At 41.8% G+C, this 26,904-nt stretch overlaps 1 protein-coding gene across 1 annotated transcript in view; it reads left to right on the top strand.

Annotated features, from left to right (window-relative positions):
• Positions 1–24,290, top strand: part of LOC121483831 — a gene marked incomplete at its 3' end in the record, with an annotated part of 38,078 nt that extends 13,788 nt beyond the window's left edge. Inside the window, 5 exon segments of the mRNA XM_041742354.1 lie at positions 2,754–2,861; positions 20,657–20,945; positions 20,948–21,303; positions 21,305–21,451; positions 21,453–24,290. Coding sequence (XP_041598288.1) covers positions 2,754–2,861; positions 20,657–20,945; positions 20,948–21,303; positions 21,305–21,451; positions 21,453–24,290 — 3,738 coding nt within the window.
• Between the last annotated feature and the right edge of the window lie 2,614 nt (positions 24,291–26,904).

Below are 26,904 nucleotides of genomic sequence, written 5' to 3'. Positions count from 1 at the left end.
AGCTACAGTCTAGTAGGGGAGACAGGTAGAGAAATAATTACACTCCCATTAAGTAAGTGCTATAATGGGGGCAAGCTTATTTATAAACCATGAAAGATCAACTCCAGCAAGGGAATTAAGGGTTTACTAAAGCCAGGCTCCTAAATATCAGTAGACCCAGTCATGGCATCTATTGCATGGTTTGGATTGACATGTAGAAATCTGGAAACAACTATGCTGATTTAGCAAGCAGTGGAGGATTTGTAAATAAAGTCCATGGCTCTCTGTGATTTTTTGATTTTTGAGTGGTAGTCTTTCTCAATGGAGACATCTATCTGAAGTAGATGAATGCTGACTCTTTTGACTTCTCAATAAGCTCAGTATTTTCTTTTTAGCCCAGGAAACAATAACAAATACAGCATTTGGTACAGAACAGTTTCATCTTCAGAGAAATAAAATTACAAATGAAATACCTTTCATGCTCATGTAACCTGACCATTCTTAATACCTTAAACTGTTCAGTAAGTTCAATATGGCAATATGGAAAAGAAACACATGGGAAATAATCCTGGAATATCAAATATACAGATTTTGATTGAAACATGTTCTCAGGACAGGTATGGAGAGGATGGGAGTTTAGGGGAAATCAGAGGGGGCTTTGTCTTGGGCCTGCTCCCTTCTGTGAGGAATGAGACTGGACTTTGTCTCCCCACATATAGGTGCACTGTGGGCAGTTCATGTGAAAGCACTTTGTAAACTGTAAAGTGTTTGACCAATGTAAGGCAGGATTATTATTATTATTTTAAAAAGTTGCCTTATCGCCTAGAAAAGTTAATGTGCCTCAAGAGAATAACTCAAGCAATGAAGAAAGTCTAATTTCTATAATATCTCTTCCTTGATTAAGCAGGGAATCCTCTAAAAGCCAGGATGGGGTGCATTTTAAGATTCAGTTCTGAGATTCTGAGCAATTTGAAATAGAGTAAATGTAATCATTGTATTTTCTTGGTTTAGCAGACCATAGATACATCCACAGGATTTTTATTTACTCATAATCTGAAATTATAACATTGTTTCTGGCAACATTACAAAAACACCATGCTCTCATAAGGATTCTCAAAATTTGGGGAGTTATTTATGAGTATTATGTTGTCCAAGAAACATCACCTTTGTGTTGACAGTGGATAAGGCATATATTTTCCAGCACTGATATAGTTGTGAGTGAAACAAACATAATGAGAATGACTCCAGCATTTCAAAATTACATCCCAAATGGTCCAAGCTTGGGATCTTTTACCTGAAGATTATATGTATAAACATACATTCATTAAATTATGCATATAAAATACAACCCTGTAGGATATCATCCAGTTGAAATCTCCAATTTCACAGATAATAAAACTTGAGGCTCAGAGGGATAAATTATTTACCTCAGGTCATTCAACTGGTTAGTGGCAGAGCCAGAACCTGAATTCAGGTCTCATGACTTCTAGTGCAGTGGTTTTCCTATCATGCTGACTGACACTCAGAAGTTCAAGTACTTTTACAAAAAGTGATACCAAAGTTAGATGACTATATACTCGAGACCCCTGGGTGGCTCTGTCAGTGAAGTGTCTGACTCTTGGTTTTGGCTCTGGTCATGGTCTCAGGTTGTGAGGTGGATCCCCATGTTAGCTCTGTGCTGGTCATGGAACTTGCTTAAAATTCTCTCTCTACCTCTCCCCACAGCCTCTCATGTGCACTCTCTCTGTCTCTTAAAGAGAGAGAGAGAGAGAGAGAGAGAGAGAGAGAGAGAGAGAGAAGACCACTACATACTCTGTCTTCATAATTTTGTCTCGGGTGATATTAAGATCATGTCTATTCTTTTCTTTCTTAAAATTCCATGATATTTAAATATCTGTATTAGAGTTGATGCAAGGCACGTAGAAGAGTGTTTTAGTTGCCAAGCCCAAGTTAGAGAACCCGAGAGTCTGTTTTGGGTTCCTCATTTGAGCATGAGCATGAAAACTAATTCAGAAAGTTAGGAAATAAGAATGGGCAGGCAGATAATTACGTTTTCTTTCTTTCTTTCTTTCTTTCTTTCTTTCTTTCTTTCTTTCTTTCTTTCTTTCTTTCTTTTCTTTTTTTCTTTTGAAGATAGCTAACTGCAGAAGGTATTTCAGCATACTGCATTTATTGTCCACGTCTTGAAACATCTCCAAAGCCCATTCTTCTCAAAGGTGTTGAGTCTCTGAAGGTTCAGAATTGATCAGCCGTGAAACTGTGACCTAATGTAAACTCGCTAAGAAATAGTATAATAATATCCTTGCCCTGAGGGTAAAACACTCAACTCTAGATTTTCTCTTTTATCCTCTGCTCAGACTACAGTCATATCTCTTTGTTACTATTTCCTCTTTGCATTATGGTACAATTGACGTTGATAAATAGCTTGGAGAAACTGAATTCAAAAAGAAAAAAAAAAGCTCTTGTACTGTTGGCTCAAAAATAATGTGTGTGGAAAGCCCTCTAGCTGGCCTCTCCATTCTTTTTTTTCTTGGGCTGCAGCTGCTGACAGCGGACACACTGAGCTATAATTTGGCCACATTTGGCTCATGTAAATTGTGATAAACAGTAAACCTGTAATATTTATTTTAAAGATTCATTCGGTGAAGGTAAGCATTCTTGACTTGTGTATACATGTATACATTTGCTTAAATGGAAAGCTGCAGATGCAAAGACCAGCTCTTGATTTCATGCTACACAATTAATATGGCTGCTTGATGCTCTATTCTTCACAGGTGCAAGGGTGTTGGAACCCTTTGAAGAAGTGTGTAGCTAATAGCCCATATATAATTCAGAAGAAAAAGTCTTCAATGGAAGACCCCCGGGGGATAAATGGACAGTCTGTAAGTAAACAGAGTGTCAATCCTAAGGAAAGAGTTATTACTTTTAAAATCGTAATTACTATTTTTGTTGTAACCTGAGTGTCTGGAAATTCCTCAAAAGCTCTGTACCAATTTTTAATGATTTTAGAAGTTATGAATCAAGTAGTACACTATTTAATCAGCTTAACCTAATTTATATCTGTCTTAGAGATATCGGTTATCAAAAGTATAGCTCTAGAAGAAAAATGCCAACCTTTAGTATGATTTAGTTACACCAATATGAATAATGCAGTTTTAAGGCCTACATTTTCCTTTGCCTCTGGGAAAAACATATTTGTCTCATCAAACTTGAAATTAATGTCAAAGTTGTGCATCGCCTTGTATTTGTTTTATGAATATATGTGTGTGCATCTTTCAAATGGGTGTTCAGTGTTACTTTTTTAGTTTGATAAACTCCTGATTGTGTTTTAAGTTAAGGAGAACCTCAGGTCTCTTGGGTTTTATTTCTTTTATCTTGTGATCAGAGGAGAAAGGATTCTGAAATTTTCCTTAGGTTCATATCAGGAAGAAAGCAGGCTTCCTTCGGCTCATCAACAAATATTCCCAATTAGAGGTAACCTTATAAATAACTTTTGAGGTATTTATAATTCAAATAAGGCAATGGATGTTAATTTTTAAAGAGCATGTGTTAGTTAGTTTAAGTTGTGATGGAATGCTCATACCAAAATTTGGGATGGCATTTGTGACTTTGTCTTAGGTTCTCTGATCAGATATGATGCTTTTAGACCTGTGGTTTCACAGCTCAGCTCTGTCCACTGTAGAATTATTACAAAGCTGAAGTGTGATCTTTAGTAATGCTGTTGTGGTTCTTATAAATGTGTGTTTTACAAGACCTGTTGGTGTTATGCAATAAAAGTAACTGCTAATGGATGAGGATTTTAATAACAAAGGGTCAAGTGCTATCAGAGTACTTTTGTAGTCATATTGTATGCAATTACAGGGTGTATTTTTATGGATCTCCTCAGTCATCTTGTGAGGTAATTCACAGAAGCACTTCGAGATCATTCCACAAGGCATAGCTTTTAGCCTAAACAGGCAAAGGACCCTTAACCCATTTAATTTGTTTGTTCTTTTAAACTCCCATAATGGGCCTAGTGTATCTGATTTTATTGTGATGTTAAAATATATATATATTTTTTAATAAAGATTTTATTACTTATTCATGAGAGACACAGAGAGGCAGAGACATACGCAGAGGGAGAAGCAGCTCCTTACAGGGATCCTGATGTGGAACTCGAACCCAGGGCCCTGGAGTCACTACCTGAGCCAAAAGCAGACACTCAACTACTGTTACTTAGGAGTAACAATACTCCTTTAGGAGCAACCCAGGTGCCCCTAAAAATATTTTTGTGGTGTGTATGAAATAAATGAAAAATTTAACTCGCTAATAACTTACTACTTATGCCCTCTTTTATGTAACTTTTTTCTTTAGGTTGATGTGAATTGATGTGTTGGAGATTCACTAGGAAATTTAACAGTATCTGCAAATAAATGCTGATAATATTTCTTTTGATATTTTATATTATACAGATTCTAATTTAAGAATTAAGAAATTAAGATCTGAGACTAAAATTTAAAAACTAGGTAAAAAATATAATGATTAGAAATGTTTTTTTGCAAGGGCACCTGGATGGCTCAGTTGGTTAAATCATTGACTTTTGATTTCTGCTCACGTCATGATCCTGGGGTTGTGAGATGAGCCACAATGGGCTCCAAGCTCCATGTGGAGATTCTCTCCCTCCTTCTGTCCCTCCCATTCTCTGCCTGCGTGGGCAAGCACCCTCTGTCTCTAACTTAAAAAATAAAGATAAATAAATGAATAAAATGGGGACACCTGGGTGGCTTAGCAGTTGAGCGTCTGCCTTTGGTCAGGGCATGATCCCGGCCAGGGTCCTGGGATTGAGTCCCACATCAGGCTCCCTGCATGCAGCCTGCTTCTCCCTCTGCCTATGTCTCTGACTCTTTCTCTCCTTGTCTCTCAAGAATGAATGAATAAATAAATAAATAAATAAATAAATAAATAAATAAATAAAATGTATTTTTGCCTATCTAACAGTTGTGTTTATGGGGCAATCTCATTAAATATCTTTTTTTAAAAAAAGATATTTATCTTTTTTAAAAAAAGATATTTATTTATTTATTTATTATTTATTTATTTATTTATTTATTTATTTATTTTGAGAAAGAGCATGAAAGAGTGAGCCCAAGCCAGGGGGAGGGGTAGAGGCAGAAGCAGACTCCTTGCTGACCAGGGAGCCCCACGTGGGACTTGATCCCAGTACCCTGGGATCATGACCCGAGTTGAAGGCAGACACTAAACCAACTGAGCCACCCAAGTACCCTCATTACATGCCTTTTTTAGTTTTTTTTTTCCCTTTTTTGCTATGTAAAAGTGAAGCAGTCTCATTCTTGAAAGCTATTTGGCTACCTCAGGGGTAGCAAACCAGAAGGGATATTTCTCAAGGGTACAAACCACAGGGCACTGGAAAGCATTTCCTGGCAATTTGCCTCCTGCCAGCTGCACTGCTGCCAATGGCTTGAATCTTTTCAGAGACCCTGTGCAGAGGCTTTGGGTGGGCTCCTGCAGGCTTGCTTCCCCTCACCTCCCCTCAGGTTCCCTCTTTTCCTCTGGAAGGTTGGTTGTCATGGGCACACTACAAAGTGCATACACAACTTGTGTCTTTCCACAATGTCTGCTTTATTCAAATAAAATTAATCACAATTACAAAGCAGGTTCAGGATTCCAAACTCAGTGACATTTCACCATGTGATTAAGCTTGGCTTCTTACATGGCACACAGCAGAACATAAGACAAGCCCCACAACAGACAAGATAACAGAGGGTGTAGGAAGTTAGCAAACCAAAGACTAAGTCAATCTGTATCTCAACACAGTTGAGATATGGCCTCGATCTGCTCCGGGTCAGCTCTCAGACACTTACTGCTTCTATGTTCAAGCAGTGAAGGATCTCAGTTCTGTTCAGAGATCTATTGGGGTAGGGCCTTCAGCGGCAGCTGCCTGTCTTCAGCAGTCAGACATAGAGGGGTCACGTCTGAAGAGTCTGACAGTTTGCTGCAAAAATCCTCCCTCTTGTTAAAGGATTTAATCAGTCTTGGGCCTCTGCAGACCTCCTCTGGTTCTGCTTGCTATCAGCTCTGGGGTGTCAGCTGATCCTGGTCCTGGCGAGATCTCCTAACTGTGATACCTTAACTGCTGGCATCATTGCTTGACACAAGCCCCTGCTTGTCATGAGACACTCTATTTTGCATTCTAGAGTGGGTAACAGGCTGTATGGGAAGAGGGTCTAGAATGTGGCTGCAAACATTGATGAAACTCAGGAAAGGAAAAGGGTCTAAAGCAGACCAGGAGCTCACACACTCCCAGACACGAATGAACGTCCCCTTACTCAGGCATGGTCACCTTTCAAGATCTTTTGTAGAAAAAGTTTAGCAATATTCAGAGCAAACATAAGAGCATGCTGTATCCCCACCGTATCCACGTCAATATTAGCATGCTGCCATTGTCATTTTGCCTTATTTCAATCACTGTCCATGCCACCACTGAGAGACTGTTATTCTTTTATAGCTTTTTTTTTTTTTTAGATAAAATTTACATGCACTGGAAGGCATAAATCTTAGCTGTATGGTTTTGACAAATAGAAATACCACATGACCCATATCGTACCACAAATTAGAACATTTCTATCTCCCCAGAAAGCTCTAACCCAAAACTTTCTCACTCAATACCTCCCTAGGACCCATCCCTGACCCAAGTCAACCACCCTTCAGTGGTTTTCATCTTTGATCAGTTTTGCCTGTTCCAAAAGATTGTATACATCGAATCTTCCAGCGTGTTTACTTTTGCTTCTGCCTTCTTTCATTTAGCATTAGGCTTGTGAGAGTCTTCAGTGTCTTTGCATGTAGTTTTTGTTGTTGTTTTCTGTTTTTTTGCTAAGTAGTATTTCACAGCACACATTATTTTTTATATAAAATGTTAAATATATTCTATGCATTTCTCTAGGAACCTCAATTTCTACATCTATAAAATGGGGAGACTGAATTCCATTTAACCTAGTGTTCTTTTCAGCTTTATTTTTGTAATTCTTACTTTCTTTTCCTCTATAAATCTTTGCTCATGGAATTGCCTCTGCTAACGACCCATTCTGGACTGTGCCTCTTCTAATAAGACTTCATACTTGTTTCCCTAAGCATATTTCTGATAGTAGTAGGAGTTTTAGTTTCCTCATCAGATAAGTGGTATGATGGGTTTTTTGTTGTCTTTTTTTTTTTTTTTAAGAAAAAGCTACTTGAGAGGTTTTGTACACACCACCAGTTTACAAAACTTACCTGTAATGCTCACCATGTGTTGTTACCAGAATAATATTATGAATCTCTATTGCCTTTGTAAATAATGATTCTTGCTTAGGTCTCGATGGTTCTTTCTCTACTCCCTAGATAACATGATATGTGACTGGGTGATAGAAGAGGCAGCAAAGTCTCTTCATCCCTTCCTTTAGGTCCTGAGATCTGGACTGGCCAGGAGCTAATGAGAGTGCCATCACTGTTCTTTTAGCCCCTTGACAGCTGTGAGCTCAGAGGGTCTGTGTGCAAGAGGCTAAAAAGAAATCCCCTGGCCTTCAGTGGGCAGTGAAGTGGGAATGTTCTTAATCTTGGTGGTCCATGCAATGTGAGATTTGAAGCTAAGCTCTGAGGCAGCCTGTGATACTTTCAGGGAGGGGAAAATGATGATTTAAACATCAAAATGTATAACATTCCTATAATTTAGCCTCTTGACCCTCAAGGTGCTTTGGAAATGAATCTATCAGGTGACAAGGGATCATGGCCAGAGGTCCAGGAGCTTCTCATTTTGATCCTAAGTAGACCTAGCACTGGGCAAAAATTTACATCATAAGTTCCACCTTTCTTATTCTGGAATGTTCTGTGTACTTTCCACATCTAGAAAGAAAGAGTCTGGAAAGAAGTAGCTCATGTGATTTTGTAAGTCTTGTCCACTCTTTAGTTTGTCTCATGAGGACAGAAAAGAGAGGAGGAGGTTTATGAGGCTTTCCATTATAATTCTTGCCACTCCTTTATCACCTCTTGAGAAGGACCCATTCCTTGGGCACAGATCCACTGTCTCTCAGAGTCAGGATTGGCCCTCTCTCAGGCAAACACCTCTGAAACACAAGCATCAAGAAGCCAAACAATGGTTGTGTCTTCAATTTCTTTAGTGATTTCTGGAAGGAAATCATGTCCAGATAAGAAAAGCATCTGCTAGCTCTTTGGGGGAAAAAATGAGTTAAAAATACCTCACTGTATTTTTCTTATGAAGCTGGGAGGCCAGCAGTTAAAAACCCACCTGCAATCACCTGACCCTTGTATCTGAATTAGATAGACAGCCTCATATCGTGAAAACCACATCTTAGATTTGGAGTTAGAAGACCTGGTTTTAACTTTTACTAGTTATATGACCTAGGACAGATTTCCTAGCATCTATCTCTTCATCAGTATAACAGAGATGATAATATCTACCTTCTTCTATTTAAAATTGCAATTTTGTAGCTAAGTGGGATCATGTATTTTAAGGCTCTTTGAAAACTGAAAAGTTCACTATAACTCTAATGTACTTTTATTGGAAATATCTCTAGAAAAATGTGGTCACAGATAAAAAATTATCTGGCCGGAGATCCCTAGGTGGCTCAGTGGTTTAGCACCTGCCTTTGGCCCAGGGTGTGATCCTGGAGTCCCGGGATTGAGTCCCACATCGGGCTCCTGGCATGGAGCCCGTTTATCCCTCTGCCTGTGTCTCTGCCTCTCTCTCTCTTTCCCTATGTCTATCATAAAAAAAATTATCTGGCCACCTGCAAGTGTGCAATAAAATTTTAAAAATGCAACCATTAGACCAGTGCCAGTTATAAGCATTAACACTACATATGTTTGGTCATGGTGTTGTCAGCTGTGGGGGGAATCATGTCTCCTGAAACTTTTCTAGAAAAAAAATTTATTTTAAATACTAGGTTGTTAACTTGCTTTTATTGCAAAAATTTCAAATGGTATTCTGAAGCTTTTCAGAATAAAAATATTTTTAGGCTCCATTGTATTCTTGTAACTATACCTCTTATGTCTTAAATTATGGTCAATTTGAAATGCTAGCCCAGCTTTTGCTGAGATGCTGGATTTTGCAAGAAAACCATTAAATAAAATATGTACTAAATATGTACTTAATCCTGTACTTGAAGAGTCTGAAAATGAAAAGTGACTTTTAACCAAAATGGAAAAATGAAATATTTATTTTATTAACAGGGAGACATACTGTTTAGCAGAAGTTACTATAAGTAGTTATACAATACATATGTATAAGTCAAATTAACTGGGAAATTATAAATTAAATCAAGATTTCATTTATGCAGCTTTACCGTGAATAAAATGTTTTCTATACATGAAATTTCTAAGTAATGTAAATTTAAAAATAGAGAATTCAGAACCTTATTGGAAGCCTATATTTGTTTCCTCAGATTGCTGTAACAAACAACCATAAAGTGGGTGACATACAATAACAGAAATATATTGTCTTATGCTTCTGGAGGCTAGAAGTACAAAATCAAGGTGTTTGCAGGGCTCCCTCAGAAGCCCATAAAAGAATTATCCCTTGCTTCTTCAGAGCTTCTGGTGGTCTGCTAATAATCCTTGTCCTTCCTTGGCTTGCAGATGCAGCACTTTGACCTCTGCCATCTTGCCACATGGCATTCACCCCATTTATGTCTGTGTCTCTTCTCTTTTTATAAGGACAATAGTTATATTGGGTTGGAACCCAACCTAATGACTTCATCTTAACTTGATATTTGCAAAGACCCTATTTCCAAATAAGGTCACATTCACAGACACTGGAATTAGGACTATAACAGACTTTTTTTTGGGTGGAGGGGAGTCCAATTCAGCACATAACAAAATCCAATAAAAATGTGAGCCCTACAATAAAACCTCATCTATTTGCCTACCATCCTGCTTTCCATCTCTGAGTAACTCTGGTTTATTTGGTTGAAAGTGATGAGAGTCACCATGAGCTGGCTTAAGCAAATAAAAGGGAAGTCTGAAAGAAAGGAAAGGATCAGGGAATCCAGGCAGTTTTCTGTTTTTCTCTGCCCATTTTCTCCAGTCCTTTTTTTGTTTATGGGCTGACTTTGTCTGTTCCCCTCCTACATCTCTGGCTTACTGGGCCATCCACAATGCAGAAAGAGAGGCTCTGATTGGTCCTGCCTGGGTCGTGATTCTGTGGCAGATGGAGCAGGGAGCTGCAGCAGAAACATGGTGATTCCCAGAGAAGGGGGCTGGGCAGACCATCCAGCAGATCCCTCCGATGGCCCTTCAAGAAACTTCCTCATGGAGGCACCAGTTTGAAACCATAGTTTAGTCCTACCTTAACATTTTTTTTTTTGACATTTTATTGATTTGAGAGAGAGACAGAGAGAGGGCCTAAGCGGGAGGAAGAGGCAGAGGGAAACACAGAAGCAGAGAGAGAAGCAGACTCCTCGCTGAGCCAAAAGCCTTACGTGGGGACCGACATAGGGCTTGATCCCAGGGCCTGGAGATCATGACCTGAGCTGAAGGCAGTCACTTAACCATCTGAGCCACCCAGACGCCCTCTACCTTAATATTTTATAGATGAGGAGATACAGCCCTGATGTGCCATCACCTACCTTCTAATCATCTTGATGGAAATATCTAATAATGAATAATTCTTTCCTGATAACTTAGGGTTTTTTTTTACAGCTATTAGCTATAAGCTGCATCTCTAATATCCTAGTTTTTCCTCTCTCCCTTGACCTGTCAGAGAGCAGTAATGCTTAGCTTTTTCAGAAGTAGAGCCTAGAGCTGGGGCAAACTGGTTGGGATGGGTGCACAGCAAATAGATACCAACTTCCAAGTTAACCAAGAACACCCTGACATGGAATCAGAATACCTGGTTTTGTGTCACAGCTCAAATGACCCATATTTGGGAAAGTTATTTCAACTTCTTAGCCTCAATTTTGTTTTATAATAGAGATAATAAGATCTATATTGCTGGGTATCTGTGATGAAGAAATAAGATTGCTTGTGCCAAGGCACTGTGTAAACTGAAAACAATATATACAGCTACTAGTGCCAAGCCCTGTGGGGCATCTTTTCCAAAGTGCAGGATATTTTGAGTCAGATATATCTGCTTCATTCTTTGCCCCATCCTTAGGCAAGTTTTTAACCCTCTCTCAGCCTTAGTTCTTCTTCATTTGTAAAGTAGGAATTTTAATACCTTCCTTGCATGGTTGTATGGTTAGAAATAACATATGAAAAACATCTAGTGAATAAGATCATTTCCTGGAGTCCCACTCCTGGAGTTCAGATTTGAGCTGTGGTGGTCACTGGCTGGATGACACCTGGCATGTCTGCATGCCTCCCATGGGCCATTTTCTTGGTCTGTTAATAGGAATGAAGGTAATAACTTCTACCACAGGGTTGGTGTAAAGATTGAATGAGATTATTTCTATAAGAATTGTTATATCTGTTTTCTGTTGTTACTAACATTATCTCCAACATGCCAGACACACATAGAGTAAGTGCTTAAAAAACTTGAGTTGTCATTTAATTAAAATGGATTTAATTGGGGAGGATGATGCACTACCTCTTAATTTAATTGTGATGGACACACAATCACAGGGTTAAGATGAGGTTATGACTCGGGATGTCAGACCATGCTGGGAGGAATTAGGCACATTTTTTTCCCTGCACAGGGCAGGGCTGGTGTGGGCATATTAAAGAACCCAGGTTGGAATGTGATCTGAGAGTCTGGAAGGGACTAGCCATTAGAGTTCAAATTGGGCACCAGGTTTTATTACCAGCTGGGTATTTTAGGTGAAGAATAAAACCTAGACAGGAAAATTGCTCCAGAGCCAGGACAGTGACTTGTTTATATTTCTAGGGCCAAACACAAGGTCAGGCCCTTTACATGCACTCAGTAAACGTTTGTTTATCTGAGCTGGCTGGCAGCTTGTGTCCTGGTATAGCTCACTTGGTCCATATGCACCAAACAGATCTAGTGTGACAAGGATGAAAATTGCTTGTGGCTGATGCTGGAAAGAAAGGAGAGAGGAGCACTAACCGCTTGGACTCTCAGCCTCCGTTTTGTCTCTGAACTCTTAATAACTTGGGGTCAGATTCCGGTGTATATGAGCATTAGCAATGATGCTATGTCCATCTCTCTTTCTGAGTAAAAAGCACAGACTTGGGACTTTTTTTTTTTTTGGAGGTAGAAAGGGCAGCTTAAATACTTAAAAGAGGAAAGAAAACCTGATTTACATCTTTATAAACCCTACCCAAAAGCTGGAATAAGAAAGCCATTAGTAAAGAAAGTCATTTCGATATAGCAATAACATAATAAACCTTCTCTTTTACAGAGAAAGTAAAAGACCAGACAGTAAGTATTTTGTGCTTTGCAGGTGAGAAGCTCTCAAGTCTACAGTTGTGGCATGAAAGTATGGGTAATAGGGAACAAAACCACAGACTGAGGTTAATGCCCAGAGAGAGACTGAGGCTCTTGGCTTTTGTTCTCTTGTGAGCGCGTGCAGGTGAGGCTACAGTTGCACCTCCCCTCCCTTTTAAGGTTTTTCCATGTTGCCCCTCCTCGGGCTAGCTCTGTTATCTTGGATGTGACTTCTTTCCTCCTGCTGGCCTCATTGTTCTCATTTATAAAATGAGGGATCCAGAGAAGATCTCTTTTGGTTCTAACAAAGAATGATTCTACTGATGTTCATGATGTACTGGATAATCTCAGTTAGTAAAGTTTAGGCATAAATATGTGTGCTGGCCCAAGGGATGGGCAGAAGGACCCATCACTTTTTGTGACTCCACCAAGTGCTCCCTTCGATGATCCCATTCTATAGTTCCCAAGTTTGAACCCTAATGACCCATTTCTTAGGCCTCTTATATTTTTCTTTTGCAACTTTCTTCATCCCTCAGTCAATGAATACTATTATTTGCTGAGCCCATAGCATATCTTCATACTGGCACTAATATTGTGATGAGGGTTCTTCACTGCCCACATTGCTGTATGTGTATCATTTTATTTATAAGTAATATCATATACAAATGTTCCTATGATTATTTTTAAACGGTGCTTGGAATAACAAAGAAGCACTTCTGTCTTGTGTCCCATTCCTGAATGTGTTTGTAGTGACTTTAAAATAAGTGTACAAATTCTTTGATAGTCCTCCCTGTAAGATATGAAGCCTTTTGATGATGAACCCCTTGAGATAGCCTCTCCTCTTGGGTTTGGTCTGGACTTAGTGACTCACTTCTAGTAAGCAGAAAAATTAGCAGAAGTGGTATGCTGCTGTGGATACTAAGTCATAAGAATCACTGTGACTTCCTCCTTGCTTTCTTTTGAATCATTCACTGTAGGGAAAGCCACTTGCCATGATGTGAGGACACTCAGGCAGCCTTGTGGAGAGGACCGTGTGGCCAAGAACTAAAACCTTTTTTTCCCTCCATGTGATGGAGCCTTCTTGGAAATGGATTCAAGGGGTGCCTGAGTGGCTTAGTGGTTAACCGTCTGCCTTTGGCTTGGGTCATGATCCCAAGGTCCTGGGATCGAATCCTGCATTGGGCTCCCTATGGGGAGCCTGCTTCTCCCTCTGCCTATGTCTCTGCCTCTCTCTCTCTCTCTGTCGCTCATGAATAAATAAATAACATCTTTAAAAAAAAGAAAGAAAGAAATAGATACAACAGCTCAAATCCAGCTCAATGCAGCCACAGCAGACAGCCTTAAGTGTAGCCTCATGAGTGCCCCTGGTATCCATTAATTCTTAGATAACCTGCCCCCAGATTTCTGACTCTCAAAAATTGCATGAGATGATAAATGTGTGTTATTTTAAGATACTAAGTTTTGGGGTAATTTGTTACACAGCAATAGATTATTAATACAGTGATCTCACCCACCTGTTTTTGCCTTAAAATTATCTTTGCTCTATATTTTGTAACATAAGTGAAGCTTGATAATTAATATAATTATATAAATGAATATAATATTGGTTATAGATAATATAGTTACATAAGTATATACAATTATATAAATATAACTAATATTACTTACTTTTCCTTTTGCGTCTCATGTAGAATCAATTACAGGGTTACAGGGTGTTTTTTTTTTTTCTTTTGTCTGCTGGGTAGATTCAGATATCAATTTATTTATCTTTATCTGCTCCCCACAGTCTTTTTCCTTTACACAATAAATGCTTTGAACTGCTAGTTAGTGTATATTTTATTCTATGTTATATTGTCCACACATACTTACAAATCTGCTTGCTTTCTAGAGGGCAGAGAGCACGGGTGAGGAATAATCACCTGTCCCCTTGACAATCAGCCCTCTGTTTTGTACATTGTAGACACAAAAAATGTTTTGGTTGATTCAATGAATGAATGAATAAGTACAATTGCCTGGAGCGAAGATTCTGTAAACAGAGAGAAATCTTCACAAGTGCTAGTTTGGCAGCTTTTGCTCCACATGGCTCCAGGGAACCAAGTATCTTTGGAAACAGACCAGAAGTCAAGCTCAGAGCTTTCCTTGCTCTGTGAGGTTTCATGAAGGTAGAGGTACATGGAAAACAAACACAACTGCTGTGAAACTTCATTAATTGGGCCTCCATTATTGGAAATTTCTGATAATTTAAGGAAAGATGAAGTTAATTCTTACATATGTCATTTTATGAAAACAGGATTATAAAAGAAAATGACAATATAGGTTAGTTTCACCTATGTATGTGAATGTAGAAAAACAGGTGGGCAAAATAGGCTGACAGTCGTATACCAAAAATTTCATGTGCTTTTACAAATAAATCGTATTCACTTAAGAAATTTTTCAAAGTGTTCTGCTAGGTTAAACTAAATTGATTAATGTTTATGTTTCAAAGGAATCCTTGAATGTCTGTAAAAGGTCTCCCAAATTCAAATTTAACATAAATCAGACTAACATTCTCTTGTTTTTAGAATTTTGATTCATGTGACACTGTGAACATATGCAACTATCTCTCATCAATACAGCAATAACTGAGCTTGTGCTCTTCCCAGTTTAAGTCAGGAAACACCGTGAGGATACAGGAGTGAGCATGGGCAGAAGGCTTGAGTCCTGACTCAATTGCCAGCCTGGGTGTGTGCAAATCTCTGATCATCTTTCAGCCAGGGTCTTCACCTCTTAAAATTGGGATAATATTTCAGTCCTGTGTATCTCAGAATTGTTGTAAGGATCAAAAGGAGAACATGCATGCCTTTATTGAGCAAGATAGCAACATACGTACACGTTATGTGTTTACCAAAGCACATCTTAAAAAACAGCCAATGCACACTTCTTCTAGGTAGCATTCAAAAACAAATTTCTACGTCCTTTTTAACAATTCCCCTTCTCTCTATGAGATTCCAGAATTTAGGGTAATTTGATATCTAAAAATTCTATGTTTTCTTATTATATCAAAAATTATTTGGAAAAGTATTTAATATATGCTGATTTTGTTCTTTATTGAGGCTTTTGCATTTCTTTCAAAGTATTTACAACCATCACGGGTGTTTTTCAAGAATGAAATTTCATGCTTCGAGTAACCAGCTATTAACCTTAACAGCAGTCATATTTTACAAGGATAAAAATAAATGCTAGATTTTTTATTATCTAAAAATAGCATCCAAAAGGAAATGCTAGATTATTATTCAAATAATCTATTATTTAAAGCTCTACTTGAAATTTCCATTTTCAAAAAGAAAATAGAGTTTCTTGGCATAAGGAACAATTGCCAAATACACATTTTACTTCTTTTACTGTCAGTGCTCACATTGGTGATTTTTAGTGATTTGTCCATTCCCATTTATGTGAAACATTTTTAAAAACATGCATTTGTTGCCTGGCTTCATCTGGTAAGCTGGAAGCATTAACTTTAAAAATGGATTCAAAAATATTTTGTGTTTGGGTGTGTGAAATTATGTACCCTGAAGAATGTTTATAATTGGTTAAATGTGCTTGCATTTAACCACTTGTATTCTCAAAATAGGAAACTGTTGGTGGTGAAATGGAACCCAGACAACTTAAAACAATTTCATCCACAAAGCTGACTTTTATTAAAGTTCATTTATTAAAATATTCACTTCAGGGATCCCTGGGTGGCGCAGCGGTTTAGTGCCTGCCTTTGGCCCAGGGCACGGTCCTGGAGACCCTGGATCGAATCCCGCGTTGGGCTCCCTGCATGGAGCCTGCTTCTCCCTCTGCCTGCGTCTCTGCCTCTCTCTCTCTCTCTCTCTGTGTGACTATCATGAATAAATAAATAAAATCTTTTTTTTTAAAAAAAAAATTCACTTCAGACATTAGAATGACTTATTTGTTCAGATTCCAAATTATTTGGGAAACAAATATACTTGGCCATTTACTATGAACTAATAAATTAGATCTATATTTTAACTTAATCAATTAGCATTTTATCTTGTCTTTTAAAAAACACTTATCTTTCTGTTTGTCCTAGGACAGTTTTTTAAGTACAGTGACTGATTTCCATCAAAATCAATTTAACTCTTAGTTATATTTTAAATTTAAACTATAAATCAGGCTGCCATCTTAAAACAATATAACCAACAATTTTTTTTGAGATTTTTTTCCTTTTTATTCATAAGAGACACAGAGAGAGGCAGAGACACAGGCAGAGGGAGAAGCAGGCTCCCTGCAGGGAGCCCAATGTGGGACTGGATCCCAGGACTCCAGGATCATGCCCTGAGCCAAAAGCAGATGATCAACAACTTAGCCACCCAGGCATCCCAACAGATATTTTCTTTCTTTTTTTTTTTTCTTTTTTTACTTTTTATAATTTTTTATTTATTTATGATAGTCACAGAGAGAGAGAGAGAGGCAGAGACACAGGCAGAGTGAGAAACAGGCTCCATGCACCGGGAGCCTGATGTGGGATTCGATCCCGGGTCTCCAGGATCGCGCCCTGAGTCAAAGGCAGGCGCCAAACCGCTGCGCCACCCAGGGATCCCTCTTTTTTTTTTTAATTAATTTTTATTGATGTTCAATTTACCAACATACAGAAAAACACCCAGTGCTCATCCCGTCAAGTGTCCACCTCAGTGCCCGTCACCCATTCCCCTCCAACACCCGTCCTCCTCCAACAGATATTTTCAAATGAACCATGTGATCCATTTGTAATATTGAGTGAGGACTATAATTCACAGAACCATCAGCAATGGCCGCAAGTGAAAGAACTACACTAATTTACACAAGTGTGCTATGAGATTGTATGGTGAACTTCTCATTACTTGGAGCATTAAGAAAGTTGCATTACCTTCTTGGACAAAGGTGATCTCCTGGAATTGTGACTGACTTAGTGGATTTTACCTACCCTGCTGATAAGAGTTGAATAGATTTTGATATTATTTTGAGAGCCCAAGCCCCACAATTTTATGATGTTTTTACCTACCTTAACAAGTGAGAAAAGATAGTATCGCATAAAAGACATTCATAAAAGTAAAAATAAACTCGTGATCCTATAATTTCATAAATTCTAAGATGATAAATGTGTTTTACTAAAAATGAAAAAAAAATGCATATTAAAATGATCAAATTATTGTTCCAAGAGTTCCTTTATGTTGTTGCCAAGAAAGTTGTTTGCATTGATAGCTAATTTCTCCATACATTGTATATTTTTAAGTTATTAGACCAACGATCGTTCTTAAATACTTGAATTTACAGGAAAATATGAAATGGGCTGCTCTTCTTGGGAGGTACCAGCTCTATGTCCTTGGAGATGTTCTGTGGCTGAATATCACAACTAAGAATAAATAACTTTTACGATGTACTTACTACAGAGCTGGGGCTGTTCTAAACCTGTTACGCAAATAGCTTTAGCTCATTACTACTTGGTGATAGTCTGCTGTAGACTCCTGCATGGGAATAAGGTGGAGCTGGATTACCTTTAAAATCCCTTCCACTGAAAAGAAATGTTGGGAAATATCAGGAAGGGAGACAGAACATAAAGACTCCTAACTCGGGGAAACGAACTAGGGGTGGTGGAAGGGGAGGAGGGCGGGTGTTGGAGGGGAATGGGTGACGGGCACTGAGGTGGACACTTGATAGGATGAGCACTGGGTGTTTTTCTGTATGTTGGTAAATTGAACACCAATAAAAATTAATTAAAAAAAAAATCCCTTCCACTGCTGAGATTTAGTGAATCCATGATTTATGATCTAGTGCTTATTGAAAGTGAGGAAGCAAGGCTGTAAGGATCAAGGTGGTTTTTCCATATTCAAGGAAGCAAAATGCATAATGCTCTCTGTGTTCCTTTGGGGTTAGCATATAATTTTGAAGAAAACTTGCTCTATTTTTCCAGAACGGTTCACATAAAGCACATACAGATTAGAAATACTTCTCCTGTTTCTTCCATTTTTTAAAGCCTTCTGTGAGCCCCAAAATACAGTAATCAAGCCTCTTATTTCTTTGTAATGTCTAACAAAATTACTCATCGAACCACGGTTAAGTAATATAAGTTTTAGTGAAGAACCCCCCCCCCCCCCCCGCCCGCAAGTGGGACAAGGCCTAACCCTGAGGCAGCTCATCCAGGCGCCTCCCATGAATTCAAGTAACAAAAACATTCTGTTTTTTCCGGGATAAGAATTCAAGCAACAAAAACATTCTGTTTTTGCGAGATAAAAAAAAGAAACTATCTCCCCTCGCCCTGACTGGGAAAGTCCCTGAACATGGTTGTGCTGACCTTCAAAGAAATCAATGATGTCATAACCCGAATGCTATGCTACTCCCGCGGTTTTTTTGCCTTTAAAAGATGCCTGTAATTGCTAATCGGGGCTCTGCCACCTCGGAGAGCCCGTTTGCGCAAACGTCCAATAAACCCTCTTGCTTGTTGCATCTGCCTGTCTGGGGTCTGAGTCTCTGGGGCGTCCACCGGGACGCGTTGGCACCCGTGAGCCAGGGTCCAACATTTGGGGGCTCTTCCGGGATCCGAGACGCCCCCAGGCTCAATCCTAAAACAGGTAGGAGGTAAGACCGATCTCGCTAAATGTCATATTTGTCTGTCGCTAAATGTCATATCTGTCTCGTCCGTCTGTCTGACTGGCCGGGTCTGTGCCGGGTCTGTATTGTGCCTGCAGGACGCTGTACTCTGTATTTGGACCAGCGGGGGAGGCAGAAGTGCCCTGAGACCCCTGGTCCCCCTCCGGAGTCGGACTCCGGAGTGGTCTGGAAGGGGAACGGAGCCCCGGCACTCCCTCCTCTTCAGGGACGGTCGCTGTTCGCGACCGCTCCCATCTGAATCTGCCGCGCCAGTCCTGACATTTGTGTGTGTCTGTTTGTTCTGTGTCTTTCTGGTCCTGCTCCGGAGTCGGACTCCGGAGTGGTCTGGAAGAGGGAGGGAGCCCGGCACTCCCTCCTCTTCGGGGAGGGTCGTTGTTCGCGACCGCTCCCATCTGAATCCGCCGTGCTGGTCCTGTCATCTGTGTGCATGTCTGTTCTGTGTCTTTCTCTCTGTCCTCTTCCTCACCGCTCACCTCTTCTCTACACCCATGGGACAGACTGTAACCACCCCTTTAAGCCTCACTCTAGATCACTGGAAAGAAGTCGCCGGCCGGGCATACAATCTTTCGGTCGAAGTCAGAAGACAAAAATGGGTCACCTTCTGCTCCTCAGAGTGGCCGACTCTCAACGTCGGGTGGCCCAGGGACGGAACTTTTAACATTGGTGTTATCTTGCAGGTGAAGGCCCTGGTCTTTCAGCCAGGACCCAATGGGCACCTCAATCAGGTGCCGTACATCATAGTTTGGGAAGATCTCGCTAAAAACCCACCCCCCTGGATAAAATGCTTCACCCCTTCTCAGGGGGGATCGGGCCGAGACCCCCACCCCCTCCCTGCGTCACTCCCCTTATTCCCTGCCCTACCTCTCCCTCCGCTCCCTCAGCTCCATCCCCCGACTCTACTGGGGTAAAGAGGCGACCCCTCGCTTCACCCCCGCTCGCCAGTCGCCTCCGCTTTGGAGGAGAGCGCGGGGGGAGTCGGAAGACGTCTGGACCTCCCAGGCACTTCCCCTCCGATCAGTGGGCGGCCAGATGCAATACTGGCCGTTCTCTGCCTCTGACCTTTACAACTGGAAAACTCATAACCCCACTTTCTCCCAAGACCCCCAGGTGCTAACCGGGTTAATTGAGTCAATTCTGTTGACCCACCAGCCAACCTGGGATGCCTGCCAACAGCTCCTGCAGACTCTCCTCACCACGGAGGAGACAGCGCGTCTACCTTGAAGCACGGAAAAGCGTCCCGGGGGCGGATGGGAGGCCGACCCAGCTGCCTAATGAAATCGAGGATGTTTTCCCCTTGGTTCGCCCGACCTGGGACTACGACACTGCTGCTGGTAGGGAGCGGCTCCGTCTCTATCGCCAGGTACTCCTAGCGGGTCTCAGAGGGGCAGGGCGTCGCCCCACCAATTTGGCAAAGGTACGTGCTATAGTGCAGGTTTTCTGGAAAGATTAATAGAGGGCTACCGTATGTATACTTAGAGAGAGAGAGAGAAAGTGAAAAAGAAAGAGAAAGAGAAAGTGAAAAAAAAGAAAGAGAGAGAGGAAAGAGAAAGAGAGAGAGAGAGAGAGAGAGAAAGAGAAAGAAAAAAAGAAAAAAAGAGAGAGAGAGAGAGAGAGAGACACCCCAGAGGAAAGGGAGGAAAGGATCCGTAAAGAGCAAGAGGAACGAGGGAATAAAAGAGATAAAAGAAACGCAATAAAGAACTGACTGGGATACTGGCCACCATAGTACAGGGCTCAGGGCAGAGTAAGTCAGGACAGAGTAAGGACCTGGGAGACAAAAGAAAACCACGGGTTGAACGAGACCAGTGTGCCTACTGCAAGGAAAAAGGACATTGGGTTAAAGATTGTCCAAAGAAGGGCCAGCCAGTGACCTTCTTGGTCGATACGGGAGCTCAACATTCAGTTTTAACTGAGGCAAAAGAACCCTTGAGCTCTGAAACGTCTTGGGTTCAGGGAGCAACTGAGGCAAGTTATATCAATGGACAACTGAATGGAAGGTCCACCTGAGCACTGGGCAAGTAACACATTCCTTCCTACTGGTCCCAGACTGCCCCTACCCCCTCCTAGGCAAAGACCTTCTTTCAAAAGTAGGGGCTCAGATCTATTTTCATCAGAAAGGGGCCACCATTACTGGCGCAGAAGGGCAGCCCCTCCAGGTATTGACCTTGCGCCCAGAGGATGAACACCCGCTGCACGAGGACTCTCCACCGTCCGTGCAGCCCCTAAATTCTGAATGGCTCACTAACTACCCTCAGGCCTGGGTGAAAACAGCCGGAATGGGACTAGCTGTTAACCAGCCACCCATAATTATAAACCTAAAAATCCTCGGCCACCCCTATATCGATCTGGCAATATTCAATGAGCAAAGAGGCCAAAGAGGACATTCGGCCACATATACAGAGACTATTACAATTGGGCATCTTAATACCTTGTCAGTCGCCCTGGAACACTCCTCTGTTGCCTGTAAAAAAAACCCGGCACAGGAGATTACCGGCCAGTACAAGATTTACAGGAAGTTAACTGAAGGGCGGAGGACATACACCCCACGGTGCCGAATCCCTACAACTTACTCAGCACCTTGCCCCCGAGCCACGTCTGGTATATGGTTTTAGATCTAAAAGATGCATTCTTTTGCATAAGGTTAAGCTCTCAAAGCCAGCCTATTTTTGCCTTTGAATAAAAAGATCTTGAGATGGGATTCTCAGGACAACTCACTTGGACAAGGCTGCCACAGGGATTCAAAAACTCCCCCACCTTGTTCCACGAAGCCTTGCATCAGGACTTGGCAGACTTCCGAGTTGGCCATCCGGACCTCATCCTCCTGCAGTACGTGGATGATTTGCTCCTAGCGGCTAAGACAGAACAGGATTGTGTAAAAGGTACGGGGGCCCTGCTCGAGAGACTGGGAGAACTGGGATATAGGGCCTCCGCCAAAAAGGCCCAAATAGGCCAGAGACGAGTGACCTATCTGGGATATCTCCTGGAAGGAGGCCAGAGGTGGCTGACGGAGAGCTGCAAAAAGGCTGTAGCCCTGATCCCAGCACCCACTAATGCCAGAGGACTACGAGAGTTCCTTGGCAGTGCCGGGTTCTGCCGCCTCTGGATACCCGGGTTTGCAGAGCTGGCGGCTCCCCTATATCCTCTCACGAAATCCAACACCCCCTACCACTGGGGAAAGGAGCAACAATTGGCTTTTGACAAAATAAAAAGGGCCTTATTGACTGCCCCTGCCCTGAGCCTCCCAGATGTAACCAAGCCATTTGCGCTATATGCTGATGAATGCCGAGGAATAGCCAGAGGGGTCCTAACTCAGAAACTGGGACCCTGAAAAAGGCCCGTGGCATACTTTTCAAAAAAATTAGACAGCGTGGCTGCAGGATGGCCCCCATGTCTCCGAATTATAGCGGCTGTGGCAGTCCTGGTTAAAGACTCAGACAAGTTGACTTTTGGCCAACCCCTCACGGTGGTGGCCCCCCATGCCATAGAGACAGTTATCCGCCAGCCCCCTGATAGATGGCTCTCAAACGCTCGGGTGACCCATTATCAGGCCATGCTACTGAATTCCGAGTGGATACGGTTTGAAACGGTTACATCCCTAAATCCAGCCACCTTGCTTCCGGAAACCGAGTCCCTGTCCCTGGTAATGCATGACTGCCACCAGATCCTGGCTGAGGTACATGGCACCAGAGGGGACTTGACGGACCAGCCTTTGCCAGATGCTGAAGCAACCTGGTACACTGATGGAAGCAGCTTTCTACGAAATGGTGAGCGCAAAGCCGGGGCGGCGGTGGTAGATGGGAAAACTGTCATCTGGGCCTGTGCCCTAAAGCCTGGAACTTCGGCTCAAAGGGCGGAGCTCATAGCCCTAACTCAGGCCCTAAAAAAGGCTAAGGACAAGAAGGTCAACATTTATACTGATAGTAGGTACGCTTTTGCAACTGCCCATGTTCATGGAGAAATATACCGAAGAAGGGGTCTCCTGACCTCTGCAGGAAAAAACATCAAGAACAGGGAAGAAATACAAGAACTTCTCCATTCCCTTTTTCTGCCGAGAAAATTAAGTATAATTTACTGTCCTGGGCATCAGCGAGGCAGCGACCCAGTAGCTGAGGGGAACAGGATGGCCGATGAAACAGCACGGGCCGCTGCTCTAGGCCCACAGGCCCTCTCCCTACAAGTACCAGAGGCTGTCCAGACACCAGGGCAACTCTCTCTCGAATACTCAGACAGCGACCTGGATATTGTCCAGCAAATAGGGGCAGAATATGATGAACAAATGAAGGTCTGGAAACACCAAGGAAAGACTGTCCTACCTCAGCAAAGGGCCAAAGAACTGGTAACTCACCTCTACCGGTGGACTCACCTCGGACACAAAAAATTAAAAACACTCCTCCAGAGAGAGGATCAGACCTATTACATTCCCAAACTCCCCTCCCTGATCCAACAGGTAACCGGCGCTTGTGTACCCTGTGCTAAGGTAAATGCCAAACACCTCAAGATGCCTGAGGGAACTAGAATAAGGGGAGACAGACCCGGAACTAATTGGGATGTAGACTTCACTGAAATCAAGCCAGGTAAATATGGTAACAAGTACCTTCTAGTGTTTATAGATACCTTTTCAGGATGGACAGAAGCCTTCCCCACCAAACGAGAAACTGCCCAGGTGGTTGTCAAGAAAATCTTAGAAGAAATTTTCCCCCGGGTTGGACTGCCCAAGGTAATAGGGTCGGATAACGGCCCTGCCTTCGTCTCCCAGGTAAGTCAGTTGGTGGCCAGATTACTGGGGATAAATTGGAAATTACATTGTGCATACAGACCCCAGAGCTCAGGGCAGGTAGAAAGAATGAATAGAACAATTAAAGAGACCCTAACTAAATTGACATTGGAGACTGGCACTACAGACTGGGTCCAACTCCTCCCCTTGGTCCTGTTCCGAGTCCGGAACACTCCCACATGTCATGGACTAACTCCTTATGAGATTTTCTATGGAACTCCCCCACCAGTAACGGACTTACTAGATTCTGCTATTGACCCTCTTGCTAATACTCCCGGTTTACAGGACAGGCTAAAGGCGCTCCAGATTATCCAGCACCAGATCTGGAAACCCCTTGCAGCTGTCTACCGCCCCGGAGACGCAACCAACCCACATCCATTCCAGATCGGTGACTCCGTCCACGTCAGGAGACATCAGTCCAGGACCCTTGAGTCCCGCTGGAAGGGCCCGTACATCGTACTACTGACCACCCCAACTGCCCTAAAAGTAGACGGTATTACTGCTTGGGTCCACGCCTCACACGTCAAGCGCGCCCCATCAACGAACACCGCTGACGCCAGCCAGGACGGATCGGGCGAGCCACCCCAATGGAAGCTCCACCGCACCCAAAACCCATTCAAGATAAGACTTTCAAAAATTGTCCAGTGACAATTGTTGTATTCCTACCTCTCCTAGTGCTCTTCTCCCACACCAAGGGTAACCCTCATGCCCCCAAAAAGTTAACCTGGCAGGTACTAACGGCTGGGGGTGACGAGGTCTGGTCCACAACTAAGACCGCCCCCGTGGGAACCTGGTGGCCTAATCTATATCCTGACCTATGTAAACTAACAATAGGGGCCCCCAGCCCATGGGACCTAGAGGGATACTTCGACACCTCTAGGGCCCCCGACCGAGAAAGCCCCCTGGGGCGACTGGGATTAGACCCATGGGGAGGATGTGGCACGCCTGACAGAAGGGCCATGCTCAGCACTCTTCCCTTTTATGTCTGTCCCGGGTACCACAGAAATCGCAGGCTAAATCCCACCTGTGGAGGGGGGGAATACTTCTATTGTAAAAATTGGGGGTGCGAGACTACGGGAGACACAGGATGGAGGCCCTCCTCCTCCTGGGATTACATCACTGTCAAGGCTAACTATACTCACCCGGCGTTTAACAAATGGAAAACCCTTAATTATGGGCCCTCTAGTTATCCTGCTCCTGCTGCTAACTTTCGGCCCCTGCATCCTCAACTGGCTGCTCCAGTTCATCCGAGACAGATTGTCCATCACCCAAGCTCTGGTACTAACTCAACAATATCGGGCCCTTCTAACTGAAGAAATAAAAGTTCCCTAAGATTTTAAGGTTAAAATCAGTCCAAACAAAGAGGAGGGAATGAAGAACCCCCCCCCCCCACCTGCAAGTGGGACAAGGCCTAACCCTGAGGCAGCTCATCCAGGCGCCTCCCATGAATTCAAGTAACAAAAACATTCTGTTTTTCCGGGATAAGAATTCAAGCAACAAAAACATTCTGTTTTTGCGAGATAAAAAAAAGAAACTATCTCCCCTCGCCCTGACTGGGAAAGTCCCTGAACATGGTCGTGCTGACCTTCAAAGAAATCAATGATGTCATAACCCGAATGCTATGCTACTCCCGCGTTTTTTTTGCCTTTAAAAGATGCCTGTAATTGCTAATCGGGGCTCTGCCACCTCGGAGAGCCCGTTTGCGCAAACGTCCAATAAACCCTCTTGCTTGTTGCATCTGCCTGTCTGGGGTCTGAGTCTCTGGGGCGTCCACCGGGACGCGTTGGCACCCGTGAGCCAGGGTCCAACATTAGCTTGTTATATATTCACTTGAAGTAATAATCTGTTTCTTTCCTTTCTCCCCCATTCTCTTCTTATTCTCTCTTTTTAACAGAAGTTCGATCAATAGTTATAAATTTGATCTTAAAATGGGAAATGTAGCTAACTATTGTTGAAAAAGAAGAACCTTTGATAATATGTGCAGCCTTGAGAGAGAAGCATAACCAGGGCTTATTTGTGAAATGTTCAGAAAATACAAAGTAATTCATCTAACTCTTTTTGCACTTTGGCAGAAAAATAAGTATGTGTAGATTTTGATCATTTAAAAAGATATGTTGAGACCATATTTCCCCCACCTGAAGTTTTACAAAAATAAAAGAATTCTACAGTGATTTCTCTAGGTAATAGATGCCTGCTTTTCCATGCATCCTACTTTTTTATAAATCTCTATAGGGAATCTATAGATGTATCTTCATTTTACCTTGAAGTATTTATATTTCTCTTGTTTCTTGACATTTATATAAATCACTTCTCATGAGTAGTTCCAAATTTTGAAAAAAATATTAGTCTGTGAGTATTTTCAGTTACATTAGAATAAAACTCACAAATATGATCATCTTATTAGTCTTAATTCCATGTTACTGAAATGTGAGCGTGATATTGAGCACACTTTTGGATATAATGGAAAGCATCAGTTTTAGCAATTTTTATGTATTTTTTCTCATTATTTGTTAATGCTGTTTCCATCTATTATTAATTATAGTATATATACATACATATATTCTCTTTGATTCAACTCCAAGTAATGCTGGCTTAATTTGGGTTAGAAAATAAATATTTCTTTTTTTAAAGAGAGGTTCCACCTATAGGACAAGGGGAATAGTTAATCTATGTCCCATCTTGTGATAAATATTTTCTTAAAACTTTTGCAAATTTAATTACATGTTGAGATTCATGGAATCTTGGAAACTAGAATATATTTGCAACTAACTAACAAAGACAATGAACTGCAGTTGTTAAATTTTCCAATGGCATGCATTTTTAACAAATTTTTAAAGAATTTCTTGAGGATATTATACTTTAGGTTCTTTTATTTTATGTGCACATACTTTTGGATCTAAAAATGTCCCCAGCTTCAGTCTTGATTTCTAATCTTCATTTACCTCTTTGATAGCATTAGCACAAATTGACTAGGAGCTAGATTCAGCTCACTCAAGCTGAACTCTGGCCCCGGGGGGGGGGGGGGGGGTGGGGGGTGGGGGGGGGGGTGGGGGGGGTGGGGGGGGTGGGTGGAGGTGGGGAGAGGAAGTGTTCTTCATCTCTTTCTCAGAGGTGTGGTTCTGTTTACTTTGGAAAGAAAAGATAC

The sequence above is a fragment of the Vulpes lagopus genome, unplaced genomic scaffold (genome assembly GCF_018345385.1).
Source record: "Vulpes lagopus strain Blue_001 unplaced genomic scaffold, ASM1834538v1 ctg179, whole genome shotgun sequence".
NCBI classification, from domain to species: Eukaryota; Metazoa; Chordata; class Mammalia; order Carnivora; family Canidae; genus Vulpes; species Vulpes lagopus.
The sequence above is the reverse complement of the archived record's forward strand: the minus strand, read 5'-3'. Positions and strand labels throughout refer to the sequence as shown.